At 62.5% G+C, this 10,062-nt stretch overlaps 2 protein-coding genes across 4 annotated transcripts in view; both read right to left on the reverse strand.

Annotated features, from left to right (window-relative positions):
* The window catches only part of NTRK1 (neurotrophic receptor tyrosine kinase 1), a 9,846-nt gene extending 9,567 nt beyond the window's left edge, over positions 1-279 (reverse strand). Inside the window, exon 1 of the mRNA XM_039702286.1 lies at positions 70-279. Coding sequence (XP_039558220.1) covers positions 70-257 — 188 coding nt within the window. The 5' untranslated portion in view covers positions 258-279. The remainder of the gene's footprint in view (positions 1-69) is intronic.
* Positions 280-1,385: 1,106 nt separating this feature from the next.
* INSRR (insulin receptor related receptor) overlaps positions 1,386-10,062 on the reverse strand; it is a 12,809-nt gene continuing 4,132 nt past the window's right edge. The window contains exons 3-22 of one of the 3 annotated variants that reach the window (XM_039702207.1): positions 9,494-9,806; positions 9,267-9,409; positions 8,970-9,114; positions 8,672-8,886; positions 8,476-8,602; positions 8,134-8,372; positions 7,878-8,045; positions 7,582-7,771; positions 7,416-7,457; positions 7,013-7,281; positions 6,763-6,899; positions 6,232-6,397; positions 5,087-5,195; positions 4,905-4,975; positions 4,077-4,306; positions 3,888-3,998; positions 3,629-3,788; positions 2,484-2,613; positions 2,277-2,411; positions 1,386-2,020 (exon numbers count right to left, since the gene is read on the reverse strand). In XM_039702207.1, the coding sequence (XP_039558141.1) occupies positions 1,873-2,020; positions 2,277-2,411; positions 2,484-2,613; positions 3,629-3,788; positions 3,888-3,998; positions 4,077-4,306; positions 4,905-4,975; positions 5,087-5,195; positions 6,232-6,397; positions 6,763-6,899; positions 7,013-7,281; positions 7,416-7,457; positions 7,582-7,771; positions 7,878-8,045; positions 8,134-8,372; positions 8,476-8,602; positions 8,672-8,886; positions 8,970-9,114; positions 9,267-9,409; positions 9,494-9,806 (3,248 nt within the window). In that variant the 3' untranslated portion in view covers positions 1,386-1,872. Of the gene's footprint in view, positions 2,144-2,276; positions 2,412-2,483; positions 2,614-3,628; positions 3,789-3,887; positions 3,999-4,076; positions 4,307-4,904; positions 4,976-5,086; positions 5,196-6,231; positions 6,398-6,762; positions 6,900-7,012; positions 7,282-7,415; positions 7,458-7,581; positions 7,772-7,877; positions 8,046-8,133; positions 8,373-8,475; positions 8,603-8,671; positions 8,887-8,969; positions 9,115-9,266; positions 9,410-9,493; positions 9,807-10,062 lie in introns of all 3 variants that reach the window. The other 2 variants (XM_039702205.1, XM_039702206.1) reach the window with 2 other exon arrangements.

Raw genomic sequence — 10,062 nt, forward strand, 5'->3', positions numbered from 1 at the left:
CGCCCCGTCGCTCCCCGTCGCTCTGCCCGGTGTCCGAGCTCCAGCACCCCGACCCCCGGCCCCACTCACACGTCGGTGAAGCTGCGGCCCCCCAGCAGCGAGGCCAGGCTGCTCACGGTGTCGGGCTCCCGGCAGAGCAATATCCCGGCCCCGGGGCAGCGGCAGGAGCGGGGGCAGGCACCGGCAGCGCCCGGGGCTGCCAGGGACAGCGGCAGGAGCAGCGCGGCCAGGCAGAGCCAGGCGGGCAGCGGTGGCATCGCGGGGCCGCTCCCGGTGCCGCTCCCGGTGCCGGTGCCGGTGCCGGTGCTGCCGGTGCCGCCCTCCCTCGCACTTGCCGGGCAGCCCGAGCACGGGGCCGTGCGGGGCTTAAAAGCAACGCACGGACCGGCCTCCCGGGAGGGGCCGGCGGCTCCCCCCGCCCCGGCACCGCCCCCGCCCCGGCCCCAGACCCCCCCGGCCGTGATTCACCGGCACCGGGAAGGCTCCGAGCCGGGACAGGGGGATTCCTCACGCTGGCACCGAGCATGGAGCCCGTCCGTGCCCTGCCCGTGCCCTGCACGCTGGCACCCTACACCGGCACCCCCAGCCCCACCAAGCGCATCCATCCCACCAGTGGAACCCCCAAAATTCCCGGGGGACACGCAGACGCCACACCCGCTCCAGAACCCGGCTCGGGGCGGGCTGCAGTGGAAGGGACAGGGTTTATCAGCAGCCCGGGGGCCACCTGCAGTCCCCCAAGCTGTCACACCCCCCGGCCGTGCCCCCAAATCCCGAGGCGTGACGGCCTCGCCCGAATCAAGCCCTTCCCCGGCACCCCGTTCTGTCGGGGCGCAGAGATGCTGGAGACGGGGGGACGTTTGGTGGCACGGTGGCCCTGTCCCCAGCTGTCCCCTCCCACCAGGACCCACCTCGTCCTCCTCCCCGAGGTGGGGCAGGACAGGACAGGGCTCCCCATCCCCACCCGGACGCTGTTTTGTCCCCGAGCTTGCTGGGAATCACGTCGGGGGGGGTCTCATCCCAGCGCTGAATTCTGCACTTTCTCAGCCCCGCACCCTTCCCCCTATGTCTCATCTCCACCTCCAGCCCCCAGCGGCACCCACGGGGCCTCGATTCCTTTGGGGTCACCTCCCGTGGGGCCCCACTGGACACCCCAGCACCCCCCCCGGCAGAGCGGGCTAGCGGCTGTCGCCACATCCTCCTGAATTCCACTGCTTTGACGTTTTTCTCTAGAAACGCCCCCGGTTTGGGCACCGCAGGGCAAAGCCACAGGACGCAGATAGGGCTGGGGGGGTGGGGAGTGGGAAGCCCCTTGTGCCGCCCCCCCCGCGACACCCCCCCCAAGCCAGGCACTGCCAGAGCTGAGCTTCATCCCCTTTATTCCCGCTCAGATTAGGCAGTGACGCCCCTTCCGTGCACCAGCACGGCCTCTGGGAAGAGACATCAGGGCAACCCCAGGCTTCTCTGAGTCCCGTGACTCAGTTTCCCCACCTGGGAAAGGTGTGGGGATCACAGGGGTGGCTGACCTGGGGAACGATGACAGGGGCAGGTTGATGGGGGACCCCGAATGCCAAACCCTGCTACCCATTCCCATACCCACATTATCCCACCCCCCTGAAAAAAAGTAAGGAAAAATGGGTGTTCTCCTCCCAACCAGCAGCCCCCCACTCCCTCCCACTGACTCGGAGCACCCCCAATTTATTTTCAGGGGAAATGCATCCCATGGAGCATCCTTGCCTTGCTGCCACCCTCCTCCCAAGGCACACACTCCTTGGAAGCAATAAATAATGCGGGGGGGAGGGTCCCAGCAAGTGGGGGGCGGCTGGAGAGGGGCGTGGGGTGCAGAGTCCAGCGGGGCTCCGAGGACACCCCGGGTCAGAGCGAGGCTGTCCCGTTGGGGAGCTGCCCTGGGCTGTGGTCCCTGCGTGCGGGCAGGGGGGACGCGGGGGGCTCGTCCTCCTCGGGGGGCGGATCCGTCTCGGTGCTGGAGGGCTCTCCCGAGCCGTGGTGGCCGTTCTCGGGGCTGTAGAAGAAGGAGAGGGTGCGGAAAGCAGGCGCCATGTGGTCCTTGATGCGCTCCAGGAGCTGCACGAAGGAGGGGCGCTGGCGCGGGTTCTGCTGCCAGCACAGGCACATCAGCTCGTGGCTGCGGAGAGAGGGCACCCGCTGGCTTTGGGGGGCTCCCAACAGCCCTGCCAGCAGCGCAGAGAGCAGGATTTCCCCTGGCAGCCTCTCCCGCAGCAGGGTGGGGGTGTGAGGGGCTGTCCCCCAGCACTCACAGCTCGTCGGGGCAGTTCTCGGGCCGCTCCAGGATCCCGTTGTCCATGACAAAGCGCAGGACCTGCTCGTTGGACATGCCCTGGTAGGGCTGCTCGGCCAGCGTGGCGATCTCCCACAGCACCACCCCGAAGGACCTGCCAGGGCACCGCTGCTCAGCCGGGGAGGGGTCCCCAAATCCCCCCGGCTCTGCCCACCCCAGCACCCACCAGACGTCAGACTGCGTGTTGAAGATGCCGTCCTTGAGCGCCTCGGGGGACATCCAGCGCACCGGGAGCAGCCCCTTGCCCCCTTTCCGGTAATAATCCGTCTCGTAGATATCCCGGGTCATGCCGAAATCTGGCCGAGGAGGAAGAGGAGGAGGAAGGTGTGGGCAGCAGGAGACAGTGGCACCGCCACTGTTGCCCTTTGCTGACCCAGGGATGGGGCAACTGAGAGGTGTTTTAAAAACTTCGATTCTATTTTCAGTCTCATGAGAAGGGTGAGACAATACAGATGTTATAATTCATGCCATTACAATCAGAAGCTAATGATTTCTTAATTACAATATACTATAAGTGTTTCTTGGCCTATCAGCTTTAGCTACACCATGTTGTAAATGCCTTACAGTAATCATCTAAAATTACTCTTTGTGGGTCCTGCTACAATGCATCTTTCATAGTTCTGTTTCTCTAAAGTATCTCGTCTTGTTTGTAAGGCTATCTTTTGAAACTTGGTTCTAGTTCAATTTTTCTCTCAACAATGTCTGTCTTATTCTATGGTATCTCTAAGGCAGTATCTTATCTTATCTGAAGGTTTGTATACAGATGCACACGATGTGAGTCTTCTCAGAGAATTCACAGAATTCACAGAATCACTGGGTTGGAAGAGACCTTCAAGATCATCGAGTCCAACCCAGCCCCAACACCTCAACTGAACCCTGGCACCCAGTGCCACATCCAGGCTTTGTTAAACACCTCCAGGGATGGTGACTGCACCACCTCCCCAGCAGCCATTCCAGAACTTTATCACTCTTTAAATGAAAAAATCTCTTTCCTAATATCCAACCCTTGGTGAAGCTTAAGGCTGTGTCCTCTGGTTCTGCCAGTTCCTGGAGAAAGAGACCAACCCCACCTGACCACAACCACCTTCCAGGAAGTTGTAGAGTGATAAGGCCACCCCTGAGCCTCCTTTTCTCCAGGCTAAACACCCCCAGCTCCCTCAGTGGATCCTCTCAGGGTTTGTGTTCCCAGCCCCTCTCCAGCCTCGTTGCCTCCTCTGGATGCACTCAAACATCCTTCCCAAACTGAGCGGCCCGGAACTGGACGCAGTTTTGTCACAGTCTGAGAATTTTCTGTACGTTTCTCACTCCCACCTCCAATCTTGACGGTGAAGTCCTCGGACACCATGCAGTTGCGGGCGGCCAGGTCCCGGTGCACGAACTTGTTGGCGCTGAGGTAGGCCATGCCGTCGGCGATCTCGCCCGCCATCTGGATCATGTCCTTCAGCGACGGCGGGGGCAGCCCCGGGTTGTTCTGCACCGTGCACAGAGTCAGGGCCGGGGCAGGGCCACGCCAGCACCCCGCTGGAGCAGGGTGAGTGTCCCTTCTCCTGGCACCTGACCAGCCCCTCACCTCGGCTTCGGGCCTGAGTGAACGCAGGTAGCTCTTCAGGTCCCCACGTGTCATCAGCTCCATGATGACCAAAGCTGGCTGGCCCTGGGATACCACGCCAAGCAGACGGACCTGCAGGGACAAAGAGGGCTGGCGTGTCAGTGGCCAGACCTGCCATGTCCCCTCGCTCCCCCTCAGCTGCCCACCTACCACGTGGTGGCACTTGAAGGCTTTCATGACGGAGGCCTCGTTGAGGAACTCGATGCGCTCCCGCATGGTGGCCAGCTCGTTGACTGTCTTCAGGGCCACCTTGGTCTCCTCTCCCTCCGTGACCAGCCCCAGCGCCACCCCCTCATACACCATCCCAAAGGAGCCCTGTCCCAGCTCCCGGATCACTGTGATCTTCTCCCGGGACACCTCCCACTCATCAGGCATGTACACTGTGGGGTGAGTGGGGATCACGCCGTCCCTGTCACTGCGACTAACCCCATCCACATCCCCATCCTCATCTCCGTGTCATCACCATCCTAGTCCCTGTCCCCATTCCCATCTCCATCCCATTCCTGTCCTTGTCTCCATCCTCATCCTCATCTTCATTCCCATCTCCATCCCATCACCATCCTCCTCCCTGTCCCCACCCCATCCCCATCCAATTCCCATTCCCATTCCCATCTCCATCCCATCATCTCCATCCCATCATCTCCATCCCATCACCTGCATCCCATCACCTGCATCCCATCACCATCCTCCTCCCTGTCCTCATTCCCATTCCCATCTCCATCCCATCATCTCCATCCCATCATCTCCATCCCATCATCTCCATCCCATCACCATCCTCCTCCCTGTCCCCATCCCATTCCCACCTCCATTCCCACCTCCATTCCCCTCATCTCCATCTCCATCCCCACCCCGATACTCATCTCTATCCCATCCCATTCTCACCCCACCCCTTCCCCATCCCCTCCAGCCTGACCCCAGCACAGAAGGGGCTCGGTGGCCCTTTGGGGTGGCCCTGCCTGTCCCCACGTCCCCACGTACTGTCCGAGGCGCTGAAGTACTCGGGGTTGACGGAGGCGTAGAGCGTCCCGCTGGGATACCCGTCATGGTTCCTGCCAGGGGTGGGCAGCGCTGGGAGCTGCTGCCTCCCCCCAGCCCTTCCCAGGCCTGGTTTGGCCAGATCCCACCCCAGCGCAGCCCTGGTGGGGCAGGGGGGTCGCTACCTCTTCTTGTTGTAGAAGAAGACAAAGACGGCCAGGCAGGAGATGAGCACCATGAGCACCACGGGCGTGACGGTGAGCAGGACGTAGAAGCTGCTGGACTCTTCCTCGGCTGCCAGGAGCAGGTGGCCATGGATCAGGGTCTGGACACTGATCCCACCTCACATGGGACACCACCAGTCCAGCTCCCCAGACCAGCAGCACCCTCCGATCCCTGTGTGCCCCTGTCCCAGAGCATCCCTCAACCTTTCTGTCCCAGTGTCCACCTCCCCAGTCCCCCAGCTCCTCAATCCAGCAGCATCCTTGGATGAAGGATGGGAAGAAGACCCATCTGGCTGAGCAGAGGTCTGTGACTGGAACTGAGGGAGAAAGGAGGGGTTTTGATCTTTGGAAGACAGCGTGGGAAGTTCAGGAGGATCTGAGGAAGCTCAGGACAAGAATGAAAATTAGAAGGACCAAAACCCAACTAGAACTGAATCTGCCATGCGAGACAATAAAAAATGTTTCTATGAATCCATTAGTACCCAAAAGAGACCTGAGAAGAAAATGAGTGCTGGGCACTGTTGAGGGACCTCAAGTCAGTTTTGGACCCCACAAGGCAAGAAAGGGGGGCTGGAATGTGACCAGAGAAGGGATCAGAGCTGGGGAGGGGTGTGGAGCACCAGGAGCACCTGAGGGGTGTGGGGGGCGGCTCATCCTAGAGAAAAGGAGGCTCGGGGGGACCTTCTGGATTGGATATTGGATATTGGGGAAAGCATTGGAGCAGGCTGCCCAGGGCACTGGTGAAGTCTTTGTCCCTGGGGGATTTAACAGAGGTGTGAATGTGGCACTTGGGGACATCGGTCAGTGACAGCCTTGGCAGTGCTGAGGGAACATTTGGACTCGCTGGTCTCGGAGGCTTTTCCAACCCAAATGATTCTGTGATGCTCCAGTGTCTCAGGCCAGGATCATCCCTGAACCCCTCAGCTTCCCAATCCCGCAACAGCTCCCACCTTCAGCAGCCAGGCCCAGCAGCATCCCCTGGCCCCACAGCTCCACCCCAGCAGCACAGCCCAATTCCCCAGAGCGCCCCAGCTCCCCGGCCCCACAGCTGCCCCCTCCCTGCCCGCCAAGGTCCCTGTTGATGTCCCCCTGTCCCCTGCAGGTACCTGGCCCCAGGATGTAAAACTTGACCAGCCCTGTCCACGAGCCGTTGCCAGCTAGCGAGGTGGCCCGGACCTTGGCTGAGTAATTCCCTGGCTGGAGCAGAGCCAGGTGGACACCCCCGTACTTGGAGTAGCGATGGCGTGAGACACAGACAACGGTGGTGACCTCCTGGAGGGGACAACGTGAGGGTGGCAGAGGGGTTTCATCCCCCTCAGCCATGTGTAAGCCTTGGGAGATGGGGATGGAGATGGAGATGGAGATGGAGATGATGGAGATGGAGATGGAGATGGAGACGGAGACGGAGACGGAGACGGAGATGAGGATGGGATGGGATGGGATGGGATGGGATGGGGATGGGGATGGGGATGGGGATAGAGATGGGGTTGGGATGGGATGGAGATGGAGATGAGGATGGGACGGTGTGGTGTGGTGTGGTGTGGTGTAGTGTGGTGTGGTGTGGAATGGCACGGGTGCCGTGCCCCTCTAACCAGACCTGGCAGGGCTGGGCAGGGGATGCCACAGCGGGTTCTCACCTCACTCTCCCGGCTGTACTTAATCTCATACTTGAGGATGAGCCCGTTGGGGTTCCTGGGCTCCTCCCAGCGCAGCAGGACACTGTTCTTGCCAGCCGGCTCCCACGTGACATTCCCAGGAATGTTGTCAGCTTGCACTGGAGAGAGGCACAGAGGGAGTCAGCTCCTGGGGGCATCACCCACTGCCAACCCCCATCTCAACAACATCCCAGCACGGCCAGGGCAGCGTTCGGAAGGGCTGGGGACGCACGCTCGGGCATGGTCCTGGCGAAGACGAAGGTGGCGGCGCTGCAGCCCACGGTGTGCGCGGCGTGGTTGCAGGCGTGGATGTCGATGCGGTACTCGGTGAAGTGGCGCAGCCGCGACAGCACCGCCCGGTCACGCACCACCTTGTCCTCGAAGATCTGGAAGTCAGGCTTGGGCTCGCCTCCCGGGCGGCTCGGGGCCAGCGGCTCTGCTGAGGAGGCGTTGGCCGCGGGTGTGACGGCCACCACGTCCCTGCGCTGCTTTGGGGTCCTGCTTTGGGGACAGGAAGTGATGGGGAGTTGAGGCACCGGGGTTGTCCCCCAAAATTGGTCAGCAGAGGGGAGATCCCCCAGGCTGGTTGTTGTAGGTTAAGAAAGAAGTGAGTTTTTTGGGAGGTCCCAGCTCACCTCTGTGGGTTCTTATTGATGGACGTCACCTTCCAGGGGGGCCTGAGACAGCAGGAAATCAGTTAAAGGGTCTGCCAGGAGCAGCCACTGGACCCCCCCACCCAGGCAGACCCACGCACCCAGCTTGAGGGAGCCCCCCAAAGCAGGGAACCCCCCCAGATGGCACCTGGGGATGGTGATGGAATTGTGGAGGAAGTTCTCAAACTTCTTCTGGAAGGACTCGGCCTCGCCCTCCATGCGGAGCTGCCCGTCAGTGGGGCGGCAGGGGCAGCACCTCTCCTCGGCATCCTGCTCCCCCTCGGGACCATCCCCAAACCCGAAACGCGTGTCTGCGCTGCTGGTGGGCAGCTTCAGTCCTGTGGGCAGCAACGGGCAGGGCTGGCAGAGCCTGGCTCAGTGGCACCACCCGTGTCCCGCTGGCGTTTCTGGCTGCCGTGCTGCCCCCGCCCTGCCTGGCCTCACCTTTGTGGCAGTAGTCGTTGATGTAGAGCTCCATGTCCTCGGCCAGCTGCTGCCACAGCACCAGGTAGTAGGCGATGTTGCCGTTGCGCTGCGTGGGCGGCTTCCAACGCACCACGATGTGGGACGAAGAGTTGGACATGGAGATGACGTCCCGGGGCACCGTCGGGGCTGGGAAGACACAGGGGTGGTCAGGCTTTCCTGGGGGTGGAAGCGGGGGTCTACCACGGGCATTGCCAGCCCCCTGCCAGCCCCTTACCCGCTGGCATGGTGCGGATGTAAACCACCTCGCTCTGTGCCCCGTAGTTGCGTCCTTCCTCGGCCGTGGTGAGGGTGATGGCGCGCACGAAGATGGCGTATTGGGTCCAGGGACGGAGGTTGAGCAGCGTCACGCCTGGCTCCTGCTCGCTGCTCAGGGGCAGATCCACATCCAGCACGTTCCAGCTCTGGGCCCCGCAGGCATCCTGCCCCACGTACTCCGACACGTTCTGGAAGGGTCTGTCCCACAGCGGGCATCAGGGACGGTCCCGGCAGCGTCCAGCAGGGACAGAGGACACCACAGGCTGGCATTCCCAAGCTCTCTACAAGAGGCAGCACTTACGACTCCTTGTAGTAGACAATGAAGCTGAGGAGGTCGCGGTACTCGGGGGGCCGGTACCGCTCCCACTTGAGGAAGATGCGATCGGACTCGGTGACGTTGGAGATGAAGCGCAGGGTCTGGGTCTTGCCTGTGGGGAGGAGGCAGGGCTCAGGCAGAGGGTCGTGGCACTGCTGGCTGTCCCCATGCCCGTACTCACAGGACGCCCGGTCCCCGTTGGTGCGGGGGTTGATCTCCGCCTTGTTCTGCCGGCCCTTGGTGCCCGTCACCTCCTCCATGCGATAGATCTCGGCCAGGCACAGCTTGGGGTTGAACGCAAAGTACATCTTGCCCACGGGGATGGAGAGGATGTGGTGGCTCCAGTCCCAGAGCTGCTGCAGGTTCTGGTTGTCCAGGACGTACAGGGTGTAATTCCTGGGGGAGGAGGTGTGGATGGAGGCAGTGGGCAAGGGCACCCTCAGGGCCACATGTCCCCCCCAAACCCACACCATCCTCACCCATCCACCATGGAGTCACCACGGATCAGTTTCAGGTTCTTGAAGAAGGACAAGGAGACGAGGGCAAAGGAGTGCTTGATCTTCAGGAAGCCCGTGATGGTCTCAATGAGCCCCAGGCTGCTCTGCAGCTCCGAGGCCAGGTTATCTGGGAATGACACACCACATAGGCTCAGGGAGAGGGGAACGTCCCCATTCATTCACTCTGCAAGGCAAAACACCCCCCTTCCTCCACCCCCTGCCCTCCACAGCAGCTCTCCCACGCGGGGTGGGTTTGGCAGGACCAGCTCAGGCACTCACAGCCCCGGCGGATGTTGAGGATGAGGTTGCCCTCAACGAGGGTGCAGCCCCCCAGCTCCTGCGCTGCCTGCATCGAGTCGATGGTCTTGGTGCCCACCTTGCACTCCTTGGGACACAGCCCCTCACACTTGTGACAGAACATGCTGCGGGCAGGGCGGCAGAGACAGGACGTGAGCCAGCCAGCGAGCCACCACCGCGCCCGTGCCGGGGCACCGGGGACACCCCACCTGCTCTCGTTCCTGGTGTATCCCGAGGGGCACTCGGACAGGCACTGCCGCTGGTGGATGACGAACTTGGAGGCGTCGCGGGGGTTGTGGGAGACCTTGCGCAGGCTGGCGCAGTACTCGGCCGTGACGCAGCGCCAGCCCTCGTACTCGTAGGTGCGGGGCGGGCACGAGAGCAGGCAGTGCCCGTTGAAGTGGAAGTGGCGGCAGGCCACGCAGGCCCGTCTGTCGTGGGGGCGGCCGCAGCCCCCCAGGCACTCGGCGTGGCAGCACTCGCCCGCTGCCGTGCACGCCGAGCCCGCGCCGCACGGGCACACTGCGGGGGGAGACACGGCGTGTGGGCACGGGCGCTGCCCGGCCTGGCATGGGGGTCAGCGGGGAGAGGAGAGAGCTGGGAAGGGCTCGGGGGGCTGCTGGCGTCCTCCAGGGCTGGGGGGAAACGGGAGGGAGGGTGGGGCAGAGAGAGAGATGGAGGGAGGGATGGTGGGATGAAGGGGTGCAGGGAGGAATGTGGGGATGGATTTGGTGATGGAGGAATGCAAGGAGGGAGGGATGTGATGCAGGGATGGAGG

This window comes from Passer montanus, unplaced genomic scaffold, assembly GCF_014805655.1.
Source record: "Passer montanus isolate IOZ18808 unplaced genomic scaffold, ASM1480565v1 scaffold154, whole genome shotgun sequence".
Lineage (NCBI taxonomy): Eukaryota > Metazoa > Chordata > Aves > Passeriformes > Passeridae > Passer > Passer montanus.